At 39.2% G+C, this 25,730-nt stretch overlaps 2 protein-coding genes across 2 annotated transcripts; both read left to right on the forward strand.

Annotated features, from left to right (window-relative positions):
* The first annotated feature begins 271 nt into the window (after positions 1–271).
* On the forward strand, positions 272–11,764 carry LOC140374513 (lysophosphatidylcholine acyltransferase 1). The gene is made up of 14 exons (XM_072461438.1): positions 272–730; positions 1,788–1,927; positions 2,020–2,234; positions 3,039–3,151; positions 3,253–3,313; positions 3,403–3,461; positions 3,549–3,583; positions 3,835–3,889; positions 4,064–4,146; positions 4,369–4,494; positions 8,189–8,342; positions 8,469–8,567; positions 8,663–8,804; positions 8,904–11,764. The coding sequence occupies exons 1-14, from the start codon at positions 614–616 to the stop codon at positions 9,125–9,127; spliced, it is 1,623 nt and encodes a 540-aa protein (XP_072317539.1). The 5' UTR covers positions 272–613; the 3' UTR covers positions 9,128–11,764.
* Positions 11,765–13,388: 1,624 nt separating this feature from the next.
* On the forward strand, positions 13,389–24,429 carry slc6a3 (solute carrier family 6 member 3). Its single transcript, XM_072461436.1, has 16 exons — positions 13,389–13,609; positions 13,931–14,063; positions 14,250–14,460; positions 14,828–14,959; positions 18,955–19,171; positions 20,488–20,626; positions 20,755–20,889; positions 21,269–21,372; positions 21,724–21,848; positions 21,912–22,024; positions 22,190–22,318; positions 22,413–22,512; positions 23,469–23,569; positions 23,651–23,818; positions 23,996–24,067; positions 24,166–24,429. Exons 2-16 carry the CDS (start codon positions 14,007–14,009, stop codon positions 24,187–24,189), a joined length of 1,827 nt encoding a protein of 608 aa, XP_072317537.1. The 5' UTR covers positions 13,389–13,609; positions 13,931–14,006; the 3' UTR covers positions 24,190–24,429.
* The last annotated feature ends 1,301 nt before the right edge of the window (positions 24,430–25,730 follow it).

Here is a 25,730-nt window from a genome sequence, read left to right on the forward strand (position 1 = left end):
TGGTCCTTGTGCTTTTTTGTGTTATCCTGGCTTTTTAAATTGTATTTACATGTGATTTTATATATATATATATATATATATATATATATATATATATATATATATATATATATATATATATATATATATATATATATATATATATATATATATATATATAAACCGAATAAACATATAAGAATCCGCGGTGAGGTTTGTCCGCCAGGGGTCGTGCGAGGCCCTGGTTACGGGGTCAGGGGACTTTCAGCGTCTCCTCGGATGCTACCGCCGCGCATGCGCACTGACCCGGGAGAGGAGTCGTGGCTCAGTTAGCATCAGTGCTAACAGAGTGGATGGGAAACACCGCGCTGAAGAAGGCGTCGTGTGCACAGTAGGCTGCAAGATTTCGGCGACTTGAATATCCGCAGCTAATCCCCGAGCAATCGTTATCTGCCCATGCTGTCCCGTAAAGGAAGATAACGCTAATAGCACACACACTGCCTCTTAAATTAGCATCGTGCAAGAGAGTTTAAGTGCGTCGCGCGTCAAGAGGCTTCCGTGTCTTCGTCCGGAGTTTGTTTGGTTAGAAGAAAGCGGCATTTCTATCTATACTTTTTTACATTATTTCAGCAAAATGAGGTTGCCTAATAAACGTAACGTGGAAGGAGATGGAAAGAAGATGGACCAAGCTCCCCCGACAAGAAATCCATTTGTGCACATCTTGAAATACACCCCTATGGAGAAGGCAAAGGTAACCTTTTATAATGTCCTTTTAGATTAGAAACAGCAGCTTGGCATGGGATTTGACCAGAGCATCTCAGAAGTGCTATTATAACATGTTTCTTGATGATTAATTACCTTCAGCCAGTTGAGCAGTTAGCAACAAAGCTAATATTAGCCACATACATGTTGCTCCTACACAAGCTACGTCTTCAAGTGGCCATGTGTAAACACAAACGGGTCATCCTAAAATACCCTTGGATAAAGCCAACAGTTTGAATAGATGTGTGACTCCAAACAGCAGATATTGTATTAAGTCTAATATCGATGGTGGACTGGGTGCGCGGGGTTTGGCCTATCAAACTGACTATGAAACAAACATATTCAACACTAGCATTAGGATTCTGTGGTTTTATTTATGTAGTTTGGGACACGTTTCCCCAGGGGTAAGCATGACCAGGCTGGTGACTGCCCGTTAGGAGCATGTGTCTTTGTTGATGGTTCCCAGAGTGCATTCCTTTGAACAGCAGAGGTTCAATGAGCTGACGGAGTCAGTCATTTGTTTCTACTTTGGATTATTAGTCCAAGCTCTTAATTGATCTAGTACTTGAAACAAGTTTGTAAGTAAACACAAGAGGGTAAATTCCAGTGTTGTAACACTGATTGTGCACAAAAGTATAATCATAAAACTGATAACTTTTCTAATAATACTGATTAATTATGGCCATTAATCCGTTTTATCACTGAAGTTGGTGCCTGACCAAAGACAAGGGTTCTCTGTAGATAAGAAATGGATTTGCTCCCTGTAGTGCCTTATCAAGACTAATATTGACAAAAGATAAGTGCTGCTATCACAGAGTCATAACACACTCTGAGATAAACATTCACTATTGCCACCAACCGCTGGGCAACACCACAGAGTGTAGCGTGTCATGTTCTACTGAACTAAACTGTTGGCTTGATATCCCTTTCATGAAAAGTAGAGGCTGGCCCTGAGCTGCTCTATGCTTGCAAATGTACTGTTTTGTATGTTAAATGGAGAGATTTGAGTAACACTAATTATGATGTCTTCTCTTCCTCTCCTGCAGATAGCAATAATGACAGTCACGCTGTTTCCTATCCGGTTGCTCATGGCTGCATTCATGATGCTTCTGGCCTGGCCTTTCGCCTTTTTGGCCACAGTAGGACGCCCCGAAGACAGTGTCGAACCTCTGTGCTTTTGGCGAAGGTTGGTGTATTTTTTAAAATCTTGTGCATAGTTTAATTGTCTATCACATTTGCATGCATGTCTGGTTAACTTTGGATTGTTTTTGTTTTCAGGCTGGTGGATATCATTCTGAAGATCATCATGCGGGTCATGTGGTTTGCAGGAGGGTTCCATTGGATCTCTGTAAAAGGTCAAAGGGCGCTGCCTACGGAAGCACCAATCCTAACCTTGGCGCCTCACTCTTCATATTTTGATGCCATTCCAGTCACAATGACAATGTCCTCTATTGTCATGAAGACAGAAAGCAAGGACATACCCCTCTGGGGCAGTAAGTAACATCTTTGTTTCAAAACAACTTTGAAAACGACACTTAGTTTGTGGTTCTAACAATATCTATGTTCACAATGCACATTGCATTTATGAGTTGTTGGTGACAAAATGCCATGTGCTTGCTGTACTTTTGACAATTACATTGGCACAGTTGTATCCAGATTAGACCTGATCAGCCACAGTGACGTGAGAAGTGTCTAGGAGAGCTTTAATCCTCTCTGGTCACTGGCAAGGGAGACGGAAATGTGCTCTTTCCTGACTTTGCCTCTCTATTTAGTGTTGGTTTTGTAAATGCTGAAAAAGCATACTCACTAGGGCTGTGTATTGCCAAGACCCCCGCGATATGATATCCCGATACAGGGGTCACGATATGATGCGTATCCCGATACAATTCCCTCATTACAATACGTATCCCGATACATTTTTTTTTTAAAAGGGTCTTAAAAATTTACCAAATGGGTAATGTTTTTACTCTGGATAAGAAAATTTATGAAATTTCATGTTTATCCACAAAGCACTTATTTACAAATCCATTCTGCTCTAATAACTTCATACATCGAACCAACTGATCTAAATATAAATATAAGGAACACATTCTAGTAAAGTATTGCATGTTTCTTGCCAAACGAGAGTCCATGACTATATATATATATATATATATATATATATATATATATATATATATATATATATATATATATATATATATATATATATATATATTTATATATTTTTTTTTTTTTTTAACACAACCCTAATGCTCACTTTGTAACACAGATATTATGTCTACCCTTACTTTCAGCATTAATAAAGTTCATCCGGCCAGTGTTTGTTTCAAGAACTGATCAAAACTCAAGAAAGATGACGGTTGAAGAGATCAAACGTAGAGCCCACTCCGGAGGTGACTGGCCCCAGGTACATGAAATCAAATGTCTTTCATCGCCAACTACAGATCCTACACTCAAAATGTGCTGTAAAGGCATAACTACCAGTAACCTTTATGTTCATTTCTATAGATAATGATTTTTCCAGAAGGAACGTGCACAAACAGATCCTGCCTGATTACCTTCAAACCAGGTATCTAAGTCACTGTAACTTTTAGTAAGGATAATGTCTTTACAAACCATGCAAATATTATATGTTGCTACTTGTCTTTTGTACAATAGGTGCATTCATTCCAGCTGTCCCAGTGCAACCTGTAGTTATTCGATATCCAAATAAACTGGTATGGTTATGATGCCATTATTCTGGCTATGAGTAGTTGTTAATCATGCTTTTTAATTCATGATTCTCATTTCTTGCTTTTCTACAGGACACAATCACATGGACATGGCAAGGACCTGGGGCGTGAGTATGAATTAAACTTATTCTTTGAGTTGGTACATAATGTGGTACCAACTCACAAATCTGATGGTTAACTGGTCAATCCAGACTGTAATGGTATTGAAAATTCCCCATGGCACGATATGTCACCCACTTTCTCTAAAAGTGTGTTTTAGTGAGACAAAGTCGATGCATTATTAATAAAAAATTTAAAACAAATAACTAATGCATTGTTGTCACAAAGCTTACAAATGTTTCTTAAAATGTTTTAACAGGTTTAAAATTCTCTGGCTGACCCTCTGCCAGCTTCACAATGAATTTGAAATAGAGGTAAGCAGTTTGAGGTCGCTGTTAGTTTATTAGAGTTCAGTATTACTAGTATTTTGGCTTGTGATTGTTTTGATTGTGCCTTTAACTCTAGTTTATAGAAACTTATTCTTTGAGGGTCTGCTCCCTAATGTTCATTTATTTAAGACTACATTTTGCCGTCTTTGTGTTTTTAAGTTTCTTCCCATCTATACACCATCAGAGGAAGAAACAAAGAACCCCGCCCTCTTTGCTGTTAATGTGAGACGGATCATGGCCAAGTATGTCCAAATAGTGTGTCTGTGTGAACGTCCTTTTTTGCTACATTTCTGTGTTCAAGAATGTGTGCAAAGTCATTGCTGCACCTGTTGATTATTGCATTGAACATACTACCTATAATCATGTGACTGAGCGATCACCAGAGTTAATTTACATACTCCTACAGGCGTGCGTGCGTGCCTCCATACATTGATCCAGTGTTGTTGTCTCTTTGCTGTGCTTAGAGCTCTAGGGGTCCCGATCACAGACTACTCATTTGAAGACTGCCAGCTGGCCATGGCAGAGGGCCAGCTCAGACTGCCCGTCGACACCTGTCTGTTGGAGTTTGCCAAGCTTGTCAGGAGGCTGGGGTAAGGGACACAAATTACCAGTAATATATGAATGCTACAATGTAATGGTCAGATAATACAAGCTGGCAGAAGCCAGCTACAAGAGGAAGATGGAGGATCAGCTGCAGCAGCAGAACATTCAGGGAGTGTGGAGGAGCCTGAAAACCATCTCAGGCTTCAAAGTTCCCCCTGAGGGGGACCTACAGCGGGTGAATGAACTGAATTCTCACTTCCTGAGATTTGATCAATCACCCATCCCTGCACAGCTACATGCTCTCTCTCCCACAGCTTGACAATGGCCCACACCCGTTCCTCTTCACACCTTTGCTCTGGCCCATCAGCTCCCCACTCCACCCAGACTCACCCATCCCCCCAGCACACTGTCCCCCTGCCAACCACTGACTGTCACAGCAGCACAGGTGAGGGGTGAGCTGAAGAGGATTAAAGTGAGGAAGGCAGCAGGACCTGACGACATCAGCCCCAGGCTCCTGATGTCCCGCGCAGATGAACTGTGTGGAGTTATGGAGCATGTCTTCAACATGAGCCTGAAGCTGAGGGTGGTACCACAGGTCTGGAAGACCTCCTGTCTGGTACCTGTGCCCAAGACACCGCGCGCCAAAGACCTCAACAGCTTCAGGCCAGTGGCTCTCACGTCCCACCTGATGAAGACACTAGGGCAGCTGGTCCTGGACCACCTCCGCTCCACCGTTAGCTCAGCCATGGACCCGCTGCAGTCTGCATACCGGCCTGGCATTGGAGTGGAGGATGACGTTATCTCCGTGCTGCACCGCTCTCTCTCTCACCTGGAAAAGCCTGGCAACTCTGTGAGGATCCTGTTCTTTGATCTCTCCAGCGCCTTCAACACCATCAGCCGCTGCTCCTGAGGGACAAGCTGGAGACGGCTGGTGTGGAGTATGACCTGGCAGAGTGGATTCTGGACTACCTAACGACCCCAGTTTGTGAGAGCACGGGACTGTGTGTCTGACACTCGGACCTGCAGTGTGGGGGCGCCCCAGGGCACTGTCCTCGCGCCCTTTCTCTTCACCCTTTACACTGCAGACTTCAGACATGACGCAGACAGCTGTGTCCTGCAGATGTTCTCTGACGACTCTGCCATCATCAGACTCATCACGGACGACGATGATGCGGAGTACAGAGGACTGGAGCTGGACTTTGTGGACTGGTGTCAGCGGAACCACCTCCTCATCAACGCGGAGAAGACCAAGGAGATGGTGGTGGACTTCCGCAGACGCCACCCCACTGCCCCCTCACCAGTGAACATCCAGGGACGGGACATTGAGAGAGTGGACCTGGGTGTTCATCTGAACCACAAACTGGACTGGGCTCATAACACAGACGCACTGTACAGGAAGAGCCAGAGTCGGCTCTACCCCCTGAGGAGACTCAGGTCTTTTGGAGTGACAGGGCCACTCCTGAAGACCTTCTATGACTCTGTGGTGGCATCGGCCCTCCTGTACGGTGTGGCCTGCTGGAGCAGCAGCATCACAGAGAGGGAGAGGAAGAGGCTGCACAAAGTCATCAAGAAGTCCAGCTCCGTCCTGCGCTGTGCTCTGGACTCTTTGCAGGAGGTGGAGGACAGAAGGATCCTGGCTAAACTCGCATCTATGCTGGACCATGAGTGTCACCCCCTGCAGGACACTGTCCGCTCTAGAGAGCAGCTTCAGTGAGAGACTGATCCACCCTCGCTGTGTGAAGGAGAGGTTTCGCAGGTCTTTCCTTCCTGCTGCTGTCAGACTTTGCCACAAACATTGTTAGCCCTGAACACGTGTATACTGACATAATCATGTGCAATACTGAACTACTGAACTTTTTAATTAAGAATATAAGAGTTTTTTTATATTTAGTTATTTTCTATTTTTCCGTACCTACATTGTGTTGCAGCACTGGAATTTCCCCACAGTGGGACAAATATAGGCTTATCTTACCTCAGTGGGAAAGATTCAGCTGTATCTAAGATGTTCAGTATGTACATGATGATGTTATCAGTATGAACAGAATTTGTCAAAACTTGTCTCGGAGACCTAGGCTATATTTTGCATCCGATCTTACGGTAGTGTTGACGAGTTAATTTGCTGACATCCAGCATCGGTGCCTCTGCTGAAGGTGCTGGGTGTGAGCATGCCAAAATATGAGGAGGAGGGATGCAAAAAGGAGAGATTTCGCAGGTCTTTCCTTCCTGCTGCTGTCAGACTTTATAACAAACACTGTTTGTCCTGAACACTCGCAACACTGTCATATTCATGTGCAATTATGTCCTGACACATATTCATGTGCAATTACTGTCGTGATCACATGCAATGGTATTTATTTATTTATGTTCTCTTTATTATTTTTCCCCTCCATCCCTTGTTGGGAAATGGGAAGTTTTGTCTATAGGAGTTTTTGTTTATAAGAGATCTTCTATTGAGAGTGTTTTTCAAACTTCCTATAAGTTATCTGTTCTTTTCTTCTGTATCTACCTCTGTATCTACCTGCGTTCCAACAATGAAATTCCCCCATGTGTGGACAATAAAGGATTATCTTATCTTAAATTGAGGGCGTGGTGTGCCGCAGTCTGAATGGCCAGCATCATAACTAATCAACTTTAAAACTAATGCAGTCGTATTACTGTCTCCATATGGACAAAATGAGCATAATAATAAACACACATTATACATTATAAAATAATAAATACAATCCAATTAGGACAGTCTGTTTGCCTTAAGTAGCCTATAGGGACTGTCAGCAAAGAAGAGGTACGTCTCGTGTAAGATTCATTCAATTGAGTTTCTTTTTCAAAACAACACAAACAATTTCATTCACAAAACAATATACAATACAAATTAGATTTTTTCCCCACTCACGTAAAAACTGCGTAGTTACACACTCTTTGCTGGACACATCTTCCTCCTGTACGGGGAACTCGGTCAAGTGCTCCACTGTTGGACACCTGGACTCGCATGTGGTCAGCTTGGAGATGAACGTTTATTTGGGAAAATGGATAAATCCCCACCATCTCCGTGGACATTTAACCAAAAATCCTTGTCCCAGTCCATGTAAAACTGTCTACTTCACTTGGCTCCAGAACCGACCACAGTGGGCTCTGTCCTCACGTCCTCTGGACCACGCAGCCTTCCACTGAGCTGTCGTGTGCAGCTGTCGTGTGCAGCTGTGTGTAACTGCGGTGCTGTTCTGCACGCGACTCATGCAGTCCTTGTTGTCCTGGAGCTGGCCTTGGTCTAGTGCGGTTAAATTGGGACAAGCTCATCGTGAGCGAATGCTCTAATACCCAGGGGTAACTGACTGAGCCACACGGTTACACACAGTTGTGCCCCTTTCACGTGAGTGTACAGCACTTTTTCACCCCCGGGGAATGGAGTGTATGTCCTTTATGTATGTGCTTTTTCCCAGTCTGCCCGGCCTAAACTGAGACAAAACCAGATCCAAAACTTGGAGGCGCTGAGCACAGAATGCACCGCCCCCTGGCCAAGCCTCCTGTTGCCCCTAAGATCGGGGGAAGTACAGCTCCTAGTGTTGAAAGGAAAAATGTCTTGTGTAAACAGAAGGCCACATGCCATTTCTGCAAAACATCCCTTGAATCTTGTCCGTGGCATTTGCTTCAGAGTGAAATTATCCTCCCAAAGAATGATACAATGTTCACTGTGAGTAAAGGTGTAATATCTACACTGGGTATTCATTGTTTTCTTTTTTTAAGGCTGAAATCCAAAAACGCAGAGAAGGATCTGCAGGAGTTTGGAAACAGAGCCAGGAAACTGGAGGGTCAAAAACTAAGTCTAGAGGATTTTGCTCAGTTTCTGGATTTGCCCGTCTCTGACATGCTGCGGGACATGTTTGCTCTCTTCGATGAGGTAACCGAGCATTTATAGTGTTTTTCTTATGTTTTGATATCTAACTACTATCTGTACTGGAAATATCCCAAAGTTGATGAACTGTCTTTTACCCGTTTTTACTATTTTTGCTTGTTTTTGTTCCAGCATGAAGACAACCGTATTGACGTCAGAGAATATGTTATAGCCTTGTCTGTTGCATGCAGACCTGCCAAAACTATGGATACATTAAAACTGGCTTTCAAGGTGTGTTTTGTTGATATGAAGTTACTGACCAAGTTCATTCTTACTTAAGGTGTTTGATTCCTTCCCCAATTTAATCAATTCTGATGCATCCGTAGATGTTTGAGTCGGACAATGATGGAGCCATCACAGAGAGAGAGTTGTCTGTAATATTGAAGACCGCTTTAGGCGTGTCAAACCTGAGTGTGTCACGCCTCTTCTCCTCGATTGATTCAAAAGACACAGGGAAGGTCACATATGGTAAGAAATGTATCTAATATTTATTTTGAATTCAAAATAAATACAGATCATTGTGATGATTCTGGGGTTTGGCGCTCTCTTGTGGCACTTTCTGCACAGACCTGTTCAAGCGCTTTGTGGAGGAGAACCCTGAGTTTGACGAGGAGTACTTGTATGTAGTAAATCCACAGCTCCAGAGAGGCCCCTGTCACCAGAAGAAACCAAGTCTGTCTTCCCTCGCCTGTCTCAACCTGCCTGGCATCGCCACCACCAAAACTGCTAACGGTATCTTCTGCCCAGATTTTAGTGATGCTAAAACAGATGGACTCAAGAAACACAATTGACTTTCCTGTGCATTTAAGGGAGCGAGCGACACTCTCCTGGTGAGAGTGAAGTGTTACAGCAGTTACATATTTGAGTAGAAAGGGATGATTTTTCAATAGTTAGTTTACCTGAGGTTTTATTAGTATTCTGTAAGTGTATTTTAAAAGTTATTTTCAACAATATATTTTTGTTATTATACACAGGTTTTTATTTTGACAAATCAAAGATTTAGAATTCAAAACTTGGACTTTGAAAGGGCAAGCACTTAAAACACCCACAGGGAAAATGTATGGTGTGCACCCTCACACATAGTACTGACTGTGCATGCGACTCGAGGAGGGAGAACATGACAGACGCCCATTTAATCTATTCAGTATTTGAGTTTTGATTTGTATTTCTACGATTTCTAAGACTCCTGTCAGCTGCCTTGGTGACCTTAAAGTGCAGATTGCATGAGCTCATTGTTCTGAGCGTTTATGACAAATCTTTTATTTTAAACTGAGACACCACTGACATTCTCACCTTTTGAAGCTGATCGTTTCATCTGGTAGATTTGAGGTGACTCATGTCTATTTTTTATTATCAGAAATTGCTGTGAGCGTGTTAATGTATTTATAAACACATATATTAATTTAGCTCAGGGTTCAGCAACAAAAAAACCTATATGATGTCATCACTTTTGACAGTAACAGGGATGTGTATTTTTCCATACTCCAGTTCTTCCCAAACATTCCTCATCCTTTTTTGTTTGAACTGTTAAAAAGCATCCTGTGGACCAAAAACACATTAAGTGACAAATGTATCACCACATACTGTTTGTATCATTCTTTTCTTGTCAAAAGCTGTAGCAGCTCAAAGGAAGCACATCCATTTTTGACTAACTTGTGACTATTTTCTGCAACATGCTGCAATTTTTATTTAATTTTCATCTGATCTGAAAATGTTTTATAATTTCTATTTAATCTGGGTGCTGTTTGTGCCTATCACTTGTACATTTACTCTTTACTATAGTTTTTATTTCTTTTGGACGTATAGTATTGGACGTCAGATCTTATGCTCATTTTAGTTGTACATTTCTGTATTGAAGGAATTTTAATGTAGCAATTTATTTCAACATTCATTTAAATAATACTATGGCTGCATTTTTTTACAGAGAACAACATTTTAACATGTAAATATTCCGTCACCTAAAATATGACTTTCACATTCAAAATATGTATTTACTCATTGGATGTATTATTTTCATGGGACAAACACTATTGTAAAAGTAAAAGGAAAACTTTTTCTTTTGGGATTAATGAACAAATCGGTCTTGGACATTTTATCATAGGAATTTGCCAGTCCAAGATCTTCACATTCCCGTCAAGTTTATTTTTTTCTAATTTTGAATTCTTGCATCTCTTGAGCATTTTCAAGTCTACACTTTAGAAAACCCCTGATGTGTACCAAACATTCCAAATGCTGGACATTTTGTGAATGTCTTTGATATACATCGTATTCTGCAAGACTGGATTTTATTTTCACTGCCATATCAAAGATTCATGATCTCCAGATTGTATTGATACTTCAAAACTAACCATGTTTTTCTTTCTTTATTCTCTTTATTTCATAGTGCAAAGTGATAATGTATAACCAAATTATTGCTGAGTAAAGTGCATAAATCAAAATGTAAATGTCATTAGAAGCCGATGGCCTTGAATCTACATAGTATTGTTATTAAAAAACGAGAATGTATAGACAATCTTGTCACAATCAAACCCAACCCCACACTGTCGTACAGTAGATCTTTTCCTCCACTTTGTTTCAAGTCTGTGTGCCGTGGGCGATCCTGAGTGCTGAGCCTCGTGACGGTCGCTATGACAGGCCCCATGGCACACACTGCACACGTTCAATGGTTTTGAAAAGTGCCCCTTTCCTATGTGTGTTGAATTCTGCTTGCACTTTAGATTATGTTCATTGCTGTATAAGATGTCGGAACCATTTGTTACAGTATTTTTTCATGTATTTTTTAGTAATATAAAGATCAAAAAGTCATTGTTTGTTACAAAATGGGAAAGTGGCAACTTCCATTGAGATTAATGTAGAAATATTAAACTGACTACAATTGCATGCTGATAAAACTGGGTTCACACTGAAGTCATGTAGGATAATTTGGGCAAAAACTGACTGTGAATTTTACCCACAGAATGTTTAAGTTTCTTTGAACATTTGCAGATTATTGATCTGTTCCTGGGTTTCTGGGATCTGTTGGGATAATACTTTAACTTTGTTTTGTTTTTTTACTTTTGTTTCACTACCTCACTTGATTTGAGGCTTTTTCTTTATTTTATTTTTTTTGTAAAAATGTAAACTTTGCAACAAGACAAAGCTATATTGATGTGACTGCTGCCTGCTGGTTCCAGTTGATCCAGAGGTGAGCCTAAGATGAGAGACTTGTGTGCTCAGCCAGAGTGATGTCTCTTTGATGGCTTATTATGGTTTCAAAATGGTCTGTTTCTCTCTGCAGCTTTACTTTATTTTTCTATACCAAGTTTTATTTTATCATTGGATTTTTGATGAGTCAATACTGCAAGATGCTATGAATTTTGTCTAAAATGGACTGCTATGAAAACTTGTTCATGTGACTCAAACAGAATTAAAATATCAAGAAAAGGTTACTGTGACAGGGCATTCTCCTTGTATAATGCACTACACTATTTGGGGTTGGCTTTACTGGGATCCATTTCTTAATAGCAACAAGAAAAGAAACAAACATTCTTTAAACAAATGCATTTAACATTTGGTCTGTCCTTAATTATTGGTCAAGAACAGTGTCCTGTGGCTCCACCCCCAGGATGAGTTGTATTAATTGAGGCTTTAATGTGTAAAACTGTCCTGTCAGGGCCAACATGCAGGATCTCCCTCTGTGCCTCTTACTTGTGTCTGGGCCCCAGCTGTTGCGTTCATACAAACAAGACACTCGATTATGTCTTTCGTTGTGTTAACGCCATCGGAAACCTCATCTCCAACTGAGCCAACTTCGACCCAACGATTTCTGATGCGAGCCCAGGGCGCTTCGGTGATTGCTCTTTAAGCGCGCGCCGCGGACACCGCGCGCTGGGCGGCAGAATTAATGGCCAATTGATCATTTTGATTGGAGAACAACGAGACGTCTGGACGTGAGACGCGTAAATGTGTCCGTGGGGAGACGCCTGATTGAGTTATTTAGTTTGTGTGGGATTGGAAATAGCAGCCCTGATGTTTGTGCGCGTCATTGCGCGTTATGATTTCATGTGTCCAGGACAGTGCAGTTTGACTTGGAGAGAGTACGTCATATTACAATACTTCGTGTACTCTATTACTATTATAAGACTAGTATGATTTGTCTTTTGTAAAAATCCCCTCGTGGAGACTTGTTTGAAGGTTGGTAAGTTTTAGACGCTACTACAGCTCTGATGTAATCGTAGTTTTAGTTTTCACATGATTCGTTTGTTTAAAAATCAAATTAAACAAACTATATTAAATTAATATGAAGAAAATCAAGTAGCCTAAACTTAGTCAGCCAATCATCCATTTAAGTGAAAGCGGCGCACTCGTCGCGCGCCATAAGGATGAACGCCATTGGATGAAGTGCGCACGAAAACCACGGTGAAGGGTCAGCATCCCCCATCTCCTGTCAGGGACGGGACATTATCATAACTACAGAGCCAACTCTTAATTAAATGGTTTTATTGTCCCAAAAACAACACGTAAAGGTGTTTCAGCGTGAATCTCTATTAAAGCAGTAAAAATGAAAGTTTTAGGCGAGGCTAAAACTTGTCTATGTCTCTAAGCCTACATCACATGTAGACTAAAGCTAGACAGCGCTGTCATTTATGGTCAAAAACTTAAGACAGTTTTGCATGACAGGACAAGATAATTACTACTCTCGTTTGGTCCATGTCATTTGTCTAAAATTCTTGTCGAAGTGTCGTGTCTGAGCCTCAAAGCCATGGAAACTTAAGCCTTTAGGAGATAATATGATGTGATAGCTTTACAATGACAAACTTGGGTGTGTTTCATAAAACGTTTTTGAGTGAAGATGAGACTAATGGTTTGGTCTTGGGTAGGCCTGATAAAATAATATATCATGTTTTTGTGCAAAGTGAAATAAATCTTGATCATACATGTATCCTTGAAAAACAACTTAGGAGGAGGAAAGATGAGCGGGGAGAGGGAGGAGAGTGATGTGTGTGTCAGGGGGTGTGTTGCTGTTGATTGTGGCTCATATTTCAACAGTGGTCCCTCAGACACATCCTGGGAGCCAGAGAAGGTGGGAGGCTTCTCACATCATAGACAACAGCTTTGTGTCATCTTTACCCCGCTCTCCTCTGTCTCTGCTTTGCTCTGCTGCTTCTTTTCTTTACAATAACTTCTCAAGAGCCACCTGCACAAATATGGTTAGAGTCAACACTCAGCGCCCCAGGAAAAGCCAGTCCAGTAGGAAATACTTTTTCTAAAGTCATCCCTGCAAGTCCTGGGAGGTAAGTCTACCATTTCTAACTGTTTATTTTGTGGTGATGGTCTTATAGGGTTTAGACAAGGAGATGATTTACACAATTTAGTCTCTTTTCACTCTCTTGCCAAAATAAATACGATGCAACTGCAATCTCCTTCATAAAAATAAAAATGCTAATTTGTTGAGCAAAAAGCAAGCCACCATTATGGCGTTATCGGCGTTCATTTGTGGCTCCTTTTCTAATATACTCTATTATTATATATATATTCAACAGAACATAAATGTATAATGTTTTCATGAATACTACATATATTGATATATGTTTTCCTGATGATTTCAATTTTAGTTTAAGCTGTGTATTGCCACTGCTCCTCACCCCTCCTTGACAACTCGTTCAGCGGTGCAAAACACATCTCGTCCAAATGTCATCTGTCGTAGCCCCAGAAAAACCCTCCTCCAACTTCATGGGACCCAAAGAGGTTTGTGCACGAAATGGGATTGTTATATGAATTTCACTTGAAAAAGCCTTTGTCACCAGACAAATAACCATAAACATTTAAAATCTATTTAATTTAATGATCAACAGGTTGGTGTTTTTCACTCTTAGATGCTTACATTTGTCACTTTCAGGTTTGTAATAATTATATTTACATTCATGTCATCAGGTGGAGCTGATTCTAGTGAAGGAACAAAATGGAGTTCAGTTCACGTCGAGCACTTTGGTCGGTGCGGCTCCTTCTCAGACGAGTCCCAGTGGGGAAGAGGAGCGGGAGACTTGGGGAAAGAAAATTGACTTTCTTCTTTCTGTAATTGGATTTGCCGTTGATCTTGCCAATGTGTGGAGATTCCCCTACCTCTGCTATAAGAACGGAGGAGGTAAGGCCTTGAAAGTTAGGAGGAAAATGTTGTTTTGTAAGAATGATTGAAACCACAATTGTTGACACGTTCATGTATGCACAGGTGAGGATATCTGAGGCTCTTGAGTTTGCTTGCATTTTTCCTGATGCTTTAAAAGATCAAAAAATACACAAAACCCCACCACAGCTGCGGTGAATAGATTAGCCCTTAGAATTAGTGCCAGTAATTACGGCTGTTTAACATAGAGGGGCCACTACATTTAAGAGCTGTAAATGATGCTGTAGCCTTTCTCAAACCGCTCTGCTCTGCTCTCTTTACTGAGGAGGAAACACGTAACATTATGTATTATCTTACCTTTAAAAGTCTATTCAAATCTTGTCTGCAGGTGCGTTCCTTGTGCCGTATTTGTTCTTCATGGTGATAGCAGGCATGCCTCTCTTCTACATGGAGCTGGCACTGGGCCAGTACAACCGGGAGGGCGCAGCAGGGGTCTGGAAAATCTGCCCCATATTTAAAGGTAGGTAATTACACATAATATATCATATATTCTGTTCTGTGACATGCCCACACACTGCAACCTTATAGAAGCTCACTTTCTTCAAAACAGCATGTACAGGAGTGAGAGAAGACAAATGTATATAAGTATATAACTATAAGTATGCCATATTCTATTAGGGCTGCCAATAATGACTTGTCAAGCTAGTTCTATTGTACTTGAGATTTTTTTAAATATACATTTTAACCCAGTAAAAATTCTGACTGAAGGCCCAGATAGAGAATATTTTGAAATGGTAATGATTTAATAATTATTTGAAAAAAAATGTATACTATTTTTAGTTGTTTGGTGTTTTATAATCTTCAGAATGATTAATCAATTGATTAATTCTATCAGATTAGAAAAGTTAGTATCTTATGTCCATTTCCCAGAATCCTCTGCACCCCTTCTGCACCTGACGTGGATTGACATATTTGATAAAATGATGTTAGAATCAAAACTTTTTAAAATGTAAAGGTAACATCATTATTCATCATTACCGTATTATATCTCCCAAGAACAAGAACAATCGGTAAACTCCTGACCAAGCCTGAATATCTGCTCCTGACAGCTTTAAAGATGGTTTAAATGCAGAGGATGAATTTTATATTGACAGATGGATCAAAGTACACCTTAAACCTTAACTAAAACTCTAAAGTCCTTTGTAAAAACATGGTGTTTTTTTGATATACATTACTTTATCTTTCGTGCTGGCGAATGTCCTCCCTTTAATGTCTACATATCGCCTCGTCTGCCCACATGCGGCTGTCCACATGCCAGTCTCTTTTGTCTACTCGTCTATTGCATTGAGCAGCGACAGCCATTGTTTATCTCCCAGAACATCAGCTTGAGTTGGCACTCAAATGGAAAGCAAATGAAAATTGGGCTTTTAAGACTCTGTTCCTGATTGTGCATTTTCTCAAGATAGACGCTGGCAGGTAACACCGGCTGACTTGCTGTCCATACTTTTCAACACTTCAATAAACAAATTACATGCACCAACACTATTGGTGAAGCTAACACAAAGATTCAAGCAAAAGTTATATGTTTTTGTCGCCAGATGTACTTATAAACTTTGATAACACTCATGAAACATAATACCATTGTTTGTAAATTCTATAATGTAATACTCATGAATAAGATCTGAAAAGTATTGTAGTATATACAACATACCCACAGTACATACATTTTATGGGTGTTTATTTGTTTTAATCTTTTTGAATTCTGTGGTATTCTTCAGATCTGCATATACTGTATATACAGTAGGTTGTATTTGCGTGACATTATAACACTGTAGAATGCCTAGTTCAAAAAATATATGGTAGAATTTGCTTTTTATCTGTCAGAATCCCGTGTGACTTGTTTTTCCGTTACCATCTGATTAATTCAGATATTACTGAATATCTGATTGCTGAAAGTCCAATGTCTTCTCTGTCCATAGAAACGAGCTAGAACTAAAATGTATTCACTGTGGCTTAAAAGTGGTGAGGTAATATGAATATGAACACTACTTATTGTCTGTTGAAAGGACTTTGAGACATAAGTTTATTTGGCAAGTTTGAAGAGCCAATTCCTAACAATATAAATATGTTTCACAATTATATAATCTTATACAGTAGTCCTGACCTCCACCTAAAATGAAAGAAGAGTTTCTTCACTTTAAACACATGTATTGAAAATGTGTATTTAGCATTTGGTCTAGTTTTACACCAAGATTATTTTTTTTAGAACATACATAAAAACAAAAACATAGAGAAACTAAATAAGTTAAAAGTAAAATTAGAAAATAAGGAAGGGGTGGCTTCCAAAGAAAATAAGGTTAAATTGTATTAAATCTAAAATAAAGGTCCCATTTAGTCTAGTGTCTTTCAAATTTGTCCATTTTCAAATCAAGTCCAAAAGTGTTTTTTTTTTTTTCATATTGCATATGTCAATTATGATGTCGGCCCAGTCCTTAATTGTTAGTGCAATTTGTGTATGAATGGGATGGTGGTGTCATAAACAGTCCGCTTTCCCTTTCTATTCCCATTTCTATCCAATATTTTTGTGCAACAAGACAGTCCCAGAACTCATGATTTTGTCGTCTTCCACTGTGAAGTACAAGTATTTTCCCATTCTTTATCATCTTTCTTTTCATTTGAATATATTTAGTAGAGTGGCTGTCCAGCTTAGTAATGCTTTTATATAATTTAGATATTTTTCTTTCTTAACTTCCGATTTGTAAATACCTATAAAAGTCCTGTTTCTCCAGGCCAAAGCTTTCCCTCAACATATCAAAGCTTTTCATGTGATTTTCTTTTACTGTCCGGTAAAGAATTTTAAGATCTTTTATATCCAGGCCTTAAATCTCAGGCATGAGATCCTTATCATAAGTTTAAGTTTTTGACATCATTTTTAGTTTATATGTTTCCAACACAGATTTTATCCAGGGATTCTCCACTTCCTCCTGATGACTCAGCCGTTTATCTTCTACCAATATGGCCTGTACAGGGATCTGCGGCACAACATTAATCTCAATATTTTTCCACTGCACCTTCCACTGCTCTTTTTCTTTTGGTAGTTGTAGAGTTTTTATTTGGACACAAGGTGTTTTACCATGTCATATACGTCTTGAGATTGTTTTATTCCGCTCATCAAACAGCCAGTTGGGAATGGAAGTTGCCAGAGCAATCTGGGCAAAACACTCATTTTAATAGTTTCAATCCTTTGGCTTAGAATGAAATATGGAATAAGGTTAAATTTTTTTATTTTATTTTTTATCTTTCTTTATGGAGGAATAAAGGCGGGTACAGTTTTTCTTTATGGAGAACCACATCCAAATATTTGAGGGATTCCGTTTGCCATTTAAATGGGTAGGTCTTTCTAAAAGTCAAAGGGGTCAAAGATTTTTAGATTTTTTAAATTGTATCCAGACATTGGGCTAATATTATCAAGGCAACGTATCACTTAAGATATGGAAATCTCTGGCTTGGTCAAAAACAATAAAACATCATCTGTCGTAAAGAGCCCCAATATATATATATATATATATATATATATATATATATATATATATATATATATATATATATATATATATATATATATATATATATATATATATACATACAGATGCCCAGGTGTTTTGGTGCACTTTTTTGTCTGTTTTTGTGCGTAAATTGTGCATCAGCTCATACACCCGCGGTTTGGTGTGTGTGTGTGTGTGTGTGTGTGTGAGAGAGAGCATATGTTGTCTGTCAGACCTCTGCTGATGTCCTAATCACATGTGTGTCACTGTCGCTCAGTGGGGGAATTACAGTAATTATTAAGACATAGGCATACACATGCTCATATTGACAGTAATTATTCTGATCAACAAGCTGGGTTCCTCCAAGGATCAATGCATCTGAAGAAAGGGACTGAAGGGGGGAATAACATGGCCACATGTTGTGCTAATAGAAGAGATGAGGCGTCGCACAAATATCACATCCACATTACAAAGAAATTGATAAGCCACAGTTGTGTCATGGCTCTTAGCAAAGGTTAACGATTATATTCAGCCTTAGAAGAGTGGTCAGTGTTTGGATGTTGGGAAAGGGTAGATGTATAGATAATTAAAGCATGAAAAGGACATTTGGAGATATTGAGAGGTTACTAGAATCTAATTTGTGTTATCACTCTCTATCTTCTGCTATATAAATACTACAATGTATACAGTGTATATAATGTATACAGTAGGGCTGGGCAATATGACAAAAAATTATCTCAGTTTACAATTTCAGTTAATTTTGTCTAATTAAAAACAAATAACTTGCAATATATATTTTCTTAACATCAACACACTTTTAATAATGCCATTTAATATGCTTTTACTGACAGAAGATTGGCTGCCTTGAGTTAAATTACACAAACTGAATAATGACGATTAGATATGTCTGAATCAGGTTTGATTAATCACACAGCCCTAGATTAAAAATATAAACTCTGTTTTTCCACAGGAGTTGGATTCACGGTGATCCTCATCTCCTTGTACGTGGGCTTCTACTATAACGTCATCATCTCGTGGGCGCTCTACTACCTCTTCAACTCCTTCACTGGAGATCTGCCCTGGGTTCACTGCAACAACTCCTGGAACAGCCTCAACTGTGCCGACTGGGCCGACAACAGCACGCTCAACAACAGCCTCAAGAACACCCCCGCTCAGGAATATTTTGAGTGAGTTCAGGATAGTCGAGTTAAAGAGAGACTGAACTCCTAAACTCCGCCCACAGCCACAGTCCAAACGGGGCGGGGCTTAGAGGAGTGAGTGAGGGGAAATGAGGGACACTCACGCCCCTGCAGGTATGTGTGTCCCACATGACATCAGAGGCGTGTGATGTTTATAATTGAAAATAAAACAAGTTTAGACATCAGATAGGAACAAAGCTCAGAGTGGAGCAGGTGCTTAATCCTAGATCAGCTTTATTCAAACTATGGCCCAGGGGCCAAATGCAATCCTCAGTCCAATTTCTGGGCCCTCAACCGTCTTGCAATATTGCATTGTGATAAAGACGTAAGGTTAATGTTTCTTGCATTTTTAAAGGCGTGGCTTCGGGACGCTGCCCTCTGTGAAAATATGTTTGGACACCACTGTTTTCTCTGTTGAATACAATGTTGCATGACTCAGAAAATATGAACCAACCAAGAAAGAATAATAACTGATACAGTGCAGAATATTGGGTGATAAAATGTTTCTTTGTGGAGGCTGTTCTGGACTTCCATATTTCAGCAGCAGCTTAGCTTTGAAACTGACCAGGTGTGGAACGGCTCAGCGGCTGCTGTGTTGTGACATTTCAAGCATTTCATCTACGCAAGTTGAAATTACAGAATTTCTACAGAACCACCTGGGAACAGTTTTCTGCTGAGAATCATAGACATATTATTATTAGGGACTGATTTACAGCTTTCAGCCTTTGTACAAGTATTGATCGCAATGGTTCACAGTTAGCTATTTAGAAGGATTTTCACAAGGCATGAGCGTATCAAATTTAAATGATTATCTACTTCAGTTGTGGCCACAGGAGTAGCTTCTTTTCTTTTCTTTTTTTTTATAGGTAAGGTATGGTAAAGCTCTAGCACATTTAAAATTCAGTTTCCACTGCCCAAAGTGCTATGTGTGCAACCATTAAAATAAACATAAACAGTAACTCAGCTTCTGATAAAAGCCAGCCTGAAGACCCTGAAGATATGTATTTTTAATTGTGATTTAAAACGCTAAAAAATTATTTAATTATTTCTTAAGTTTATATTTTTTACAGAACTAAACAAAAAATAATAATAATAATATCAATGAAGATTTCTAAAAGGATTTACATACAGTAACACTTTCCCACTGCTCAGTCACTGCTTCAGCCTTTATATTTACCTCATGTTGAGCTGTGTTAACACTGTATAACAGGATGGACATGCAGAAAATCCACAATAGCATTCAATTTGCCTCAAATATTACTGAGTTTTCAATGATTCTGATGTTTTATGTCTTTGTTTTCTAGACGAGGAGTGCTACACATCCAGGACAGTCAAGGCATTGGCGATCTCGGGCGTCCACGGTGGCAGTTGACTTCCTGTTTAGCTGTTGTCATTATTCTGCTCTACTTCAGTCTGTGGAAAGGAGTGAAAACCTCTGGAAAGGTAAACATTAAAACTCTTCTAAAGATACATACAGTATATAAAATATTTTGGCATAAGCCTGGTTTTGAAGTAGATATTGCATTGAACGTGTTCATATTGTGTTTTTCTGACTCTGCGTGTGTTTTCAGGTTGTGTGGATCACAGCCACCATGCCCTATGTGGTCCTGACTGTGCTGCTGCTCCGAGGAGTCACCCTGCCCGGAGCAATGGATGGCATTAAGGCCTACCTCTCCGTGGACTTTCTGAGACTCTGTGATCCTAAGGCAAGCTGCAGGGAGCAGAACCAGTAATATTTACAAAAGATTACCCTAAGAAAATTATATCATTATATGATTTTTTTTTTTTTTTTAAGTGAACTTTTATTACATCATCTCAAAATATTTAGTAATGGGCTGTTGAAAGATTTGGGAAAAAATGGTGTAAGTTAAGAAATAGACAGATTGATGCACCAGGCCAATAGGAGAATTAGATTAGATAGACACATGGAGCAGTAATTTGCAAAATTACCCCTGTATTCACAAGCGCCTTTCATCTACGGCTGTTGAATGAATTTCCTGCAATTATCCCTAATAATGGCTTTTTCCTCTCCTGTGCCTTTTGTCTGCCGCTTCACACGAGTGTGGTCACTCTGTTTCTCCTCAGGTCTGGATTGAGGCTGCCACCCAGATCTGTTTCTCTCTGGGAGTAGGATTTGGTGTGCTAATTGCCTTTTCCAGCTACAACAAATTTAGCAACAATTGCTACAGGTAAAGACACTGAAAATAAATCTGTTGAGCAATTTGTGCTCAGAGTGTGTGTGTGTGTGTGTGTGTTTGTGTGTGTGTGTGTGTGTGTGTGTTTGTGTGTGTGTGTGTTTGTGTGTGTGTGTGTGTGTTTGTGTGTGTGTGTGTGTGTGTGTGTGTACCTTTGTCTTGTGCTCATTTGCAATACTATATTCATGTTTTAATGTTGTTTTTGGACCACTCAGACTAGAAGTACTATTGTATTTCTATAAATATCAAAATCATCTGACAAAATATCTTTAATACAATTAAAATCTGATAACTAGCCACATCTGATAACTGATATTTGAATATATATTTTTGCCTTTACTACAGAGACGCCATCATTACCAGTTCAATCAACTCCCTGACCAGTTTCTTCTCTGGTTTTGTGGTCTTCTCCTTCCTTGGATACCTGGCTAAAAAGCACAATGTGTCTCTTGATAATGTTGCTCGAGATGGTATGGTCACGGTCCCACAAATTGTTGTATTACTTTTCGTATTTTACACATTTTCCTTTTTAGGTGCGGGATTAGTGTTTGTGATTTACCCTGAAGCCATAGCAACTTTACCTGGCTCGTCTGTCTGGGCTGTTATATTCTTCATTATGCTTTTAACACTCGGTATTGACAGTGCTGTGAGTATGCCGTCCACTTAAATGACTGTATTCAAATGAGGCGGACCTGGATGTGTGACGTTACTGTGTGTATCTGTACTAAGTCTTTTTAACTTATCTAATGTGTAAGACCTTTTTGTTTTAGTATGATCAATGCACTTTTGTTATTTCTGTGTATCCTTGTAGATGGGGGGTATGGAGTCTGTTATCACTGGACTTATAGATGAATTCAAATGCTTACAAAAACACAGGGAACTCTTCACTCTTTTCATTGTCGTAACCACATTCCTAATATCCCTGTTCTGTGTGACTAATGTAAGTATAAAAATCGAATTGTATTATAGCATGTAACTATTAGTTTATTCATTTACTGATTTAAAAATAATTACTTTTTCCATCTGTCTTTCAGGGTGGCATGTATGTGTTTACGCTCCTGGACCATTTTGCGGCAGGGACATCAATTTTGTTTGGAGTGCTTATTGAAGCTATTGGCATTGCATGGTTCTATGGTAAGAGAGACTAACAGAGACAAAGAAGATGATTCATGATTTCATGGTCAGAAAAGCTGATGTCATATTAGAGTCTGATGAGAAATCTGTTGGTATATATGGCTTGTGCCTCAAAGCATCGTAGTTCTATTAGTCATAAGGATACTGCAGCTAAGCAGGTCTATCCCCACTAATGGTTTGTCTTGTTGTGCTGCCGGTCAGGGCCTGGTGCCATGTGTTGTTAGATACAAGAAAATCTATCAGTCTCACAAGAGCTCAGATAAAATAGCCTGGAGGTGCCTCAGTCACTTTAGCGTTGTCCAAACTGTGGTGAACCACAACATGAAAAATATATGTTTTTTCTTTGTCCCTATTGTGTTTGTGAAGCCGGCTGTGTCACCTGTCTTATCTTAATATATTATGCTTCAGGCATTTCAAATAAAATCTAAAATGTAAATGTAAAATGTTGAATTATTCTGATTCAAAATGGTTTTACACATTTTACATGATATGTAGCTTTTAGAGCTCATGTTATGTTCAATATTTTTTACATTACATTCACACTGCTGGAGGGAGATTGGTAAAGGGCGTAATATTGACCTGGGCTCAAGCAGACTGCTCAGTTTTTGTCCCACTTTCAGGTCCTGCCCCTGGCACAACAAATACATCAAGCCTAAGGCATCACCCAACCTTTACATGTTCCTTCCTTCTGACAGGAACACTTAACCTGGAGAAGCTGTGTTCTTTTACTTGGCTGCCAGCCACGGTGCAGTTCAGCTGAAGGAAATATATATCCTGAATGACCACCCACACATTGGGTTGTCATTCAGGATGTATATTTTCTATATCAGATGAGTGTGTAAAACCAACCGATTTGTAAATATAATTTACAAAATGGAAATCTAGTGAAGACTATGTTATCAGTTTTTTACCATAGACACATATTTCAGATGATTACTGTTATGTTGTATGTTCAGGAGTGGATCGCTTCAGTGACGATATTGAGGAGATGATCGGACAGCGCCCAGGCTGGTACTGGAGGCTGTGCTGGAAATTTGTCAGTCCCTGCTTCCTTTTGGTAAGACTTAACAACAAAAGCATTTTATGACATTTATCTATCATGTAAATATTACCATAATAACCCTAATTGCCTTTGTAGTTTATGGTGGTTGTGAGTTTTGCCACATTCAACCCCCCAAGCTACGGCCCTTACACATTTCCTCCATGGGCTAATATGGTTGGCTGGTGTCTGGCGATGTCATCGATGGCCATGGTGCCGCTCTATGCCATCTATAAGATGTGCTCACTACCTGGAAGATTTTGTAATGTAAGTCAAATCTATTATTTGATTATCAGCGTTTACTATGTAAACTACTAAGGGTCACTCAAGAGTGATAAATAAAGAGAATGATGTTGCCCATGTCAGCTCAAAGTGCAGCTCATAGTTCATATGTGGGCAACATACACGTCGTATGATATTTGGTTCTGTGTTGAATTCTAACAGAGACTGGCTTATGCTATCACCCCTGAGACAGAGCATCATTTAGTTGACAGTGGAGAAGTTCGACAGTTTACGGTATGTTTCAGTTTTCATTTTAAATAAATGTGTATATCATGTACAGTCTGTTTTCCGGCTCAAAACAGCTGTAATTGTTTTGTTTGTTTTGGCTACAGTTGAAGCACTGGCTGGTGATCTAAGGCTATGAAGAAATGGTCTGAAAATGACATAGAAAAATAAGAAGGAGTGTAAGTGCAGACACAGATGTTTATGAAGGTATGCATGCACAGCAATGCAAATGAAAGATGAGAACTGAGAGCCATTTCACTGATTCACTATGAACTAGGGATGTTTTAAAGTGCCAATTATTTTGAGTGTTATGTTACCAGTGAGTGTGACATTTGAGAGTACAGAGTAATGCTGCTAGAAACTGTTGTTTTTCTCTTTATATAAAAAAAAGAAAAATTATATAGTAATTTTTATAGTTTTTATTTTATTTTATTTTAGAAAATTACAAACATCTAGTTATTATGTGCGTTACGATTTACTTTGATTTGATTAAATGTATTTATTTTAAGACATTGCTTATCAACTCTTTTTAGGTATTTAGGGCCAAAGAAAACTGTTTAAATATGAAATAAATTGGTATAGGCTTATTAGCAACTGACCGTCCTGTACTTCAGTATTCAGTATAGTATACAGTATTTCACACAATAAGAAAAGTCACAATTTCTTTATTTTAAACATACACATCTACAGTATTTTAAATCTCTCCCAGGCATCAATATTTGCCAAAGGAACATTTAGATTTATTTCGTATTTATTTCTATTGTACTCTTGAAATTTTGTTTGCGGAAGGTGCCATTTGACTTAAGACTGTCCTGTTTCCAGAAAGCATAAAGCTTTAATTTCTCCGTTTACATAAAATTAATACTATATACATTTTAAGACTGTTTTAAGAGCGTTTTATTAAGCTACAGGTCAATACTGTAGTGCATATTGTAATTAATGAAGTAATTTATGGTCTATGTATACGTATGTACATGTAATGTAGAGAGGCTTGTATTGTACTGTACTGTAACATAAAATCAGATATATAAAGTCTAAATGTTACTGTGAAAGTATGCGTATTAGCCTTACAATTTTCAAATGAACATGTAAGGTTTCTTTTCATGGGCCATGTTGAAAATGATGTCTAAAAGTGTTGCAGACAGGTTTTCCAATCTTTACTCTGTGCTACACGGGTTAATCTGTCCAAACTGTACGCATGTGCTGCTGTACTGTGCCTTGTGGTGAATCTGACTCTATTCTATTGTTTTGTACTGTCAAACACGGTCATTAAATTAGAGTAATACAGTTAACGTGTCTCTTATTTTGATGTTTTTCTAACTACATGCAAAAGAAAAAGGCTAAGGTGTAATGAAGAGTATAATGACTTTGTCCTTTTGAAGCAGGTTCAGCATAACCCTGCATCTGAAATGTTTATTACAGGAAGGTTCCATCTCAAAACCTGTAATTACTGCAGATAACATTTAGGAGCAATTCCCCTCTCAACAGCTTCACAAGTCATTATTGTGACGTCGATACTTTCTAATACTGTGACTGCATAACGCACAGCTCAGAATAAATATTGTGATAAAAGCCCTTGCTTGTCTGCAGATGACCTAATGGAACAGACAGAAATAAACGCTGCGCTTTTCAGGACAAAATGTGTCACTGTCTTCACTTCTGACAATTTCAG

This window comes from Eucyclogobius newberryi, unplaced genomic scaffold (assembly GCF_026437365.1).
Source record: "Eucyclogobius newberryi isolate DKJ021-1_F unplaced genomic scaffold, fEucNew1.0.hap1 SCAF_3, whole genome shotgun sequence".
Lineage (NCBI taxonomy): Eukaryota > Metazoa > Chordata > Actinopteri > Gobiiformes > Gobiidae > Eucyclogobius > Eucyclogobius newberryi.

Excerpts from the sequence above, each read along its gene's own strand:
- LOC140374513 (XM_072461438.1), top strand. The coding sequence starts at position 614 with ATGAGGTTGCCTAATAAACGTAACGTGGAAGGAGATGGAAAGAAGATG. Across the intron at positions 3,462-3,548 it reads TTCGATATCCAAATAAACTG|GACACAATCACATGGACATG; the intron begins GTATGGTTATGA and ends GCTTTTCTACAG. Across the intron at positions 8,568-8,662 it reads CATTAAAACTGGCTTTCAAG|ATGTTTGAGTCGGACAATGA; the intron begins GTGTGTTTTGTT and ends ATGCATCCGTAG.
- slc6a3 (XM_072461436.1), top strand. The coding sequence starts at position 14,007 with ATGTCATCTGTCGTAGCCCCAGAAAAACCCTCCTCCAACTTCATGGGA. Across the intron at positions 14,064-14,249 it reads ACTTCATGGGACCCAAAGAG|GTGGAGCTGATTCTAGTGAA; the intron begins GTTTGTGCACGA and ends TCATGTCATCAG. Across the intron at positions 20,890-21,268 it reads TGAGACTCTGTGATCCTAAG|GTCTGGATTGAGGCTGCCAC; the intron begins GCAAGCTGCAGG and ends GTTTCTCCTCAG.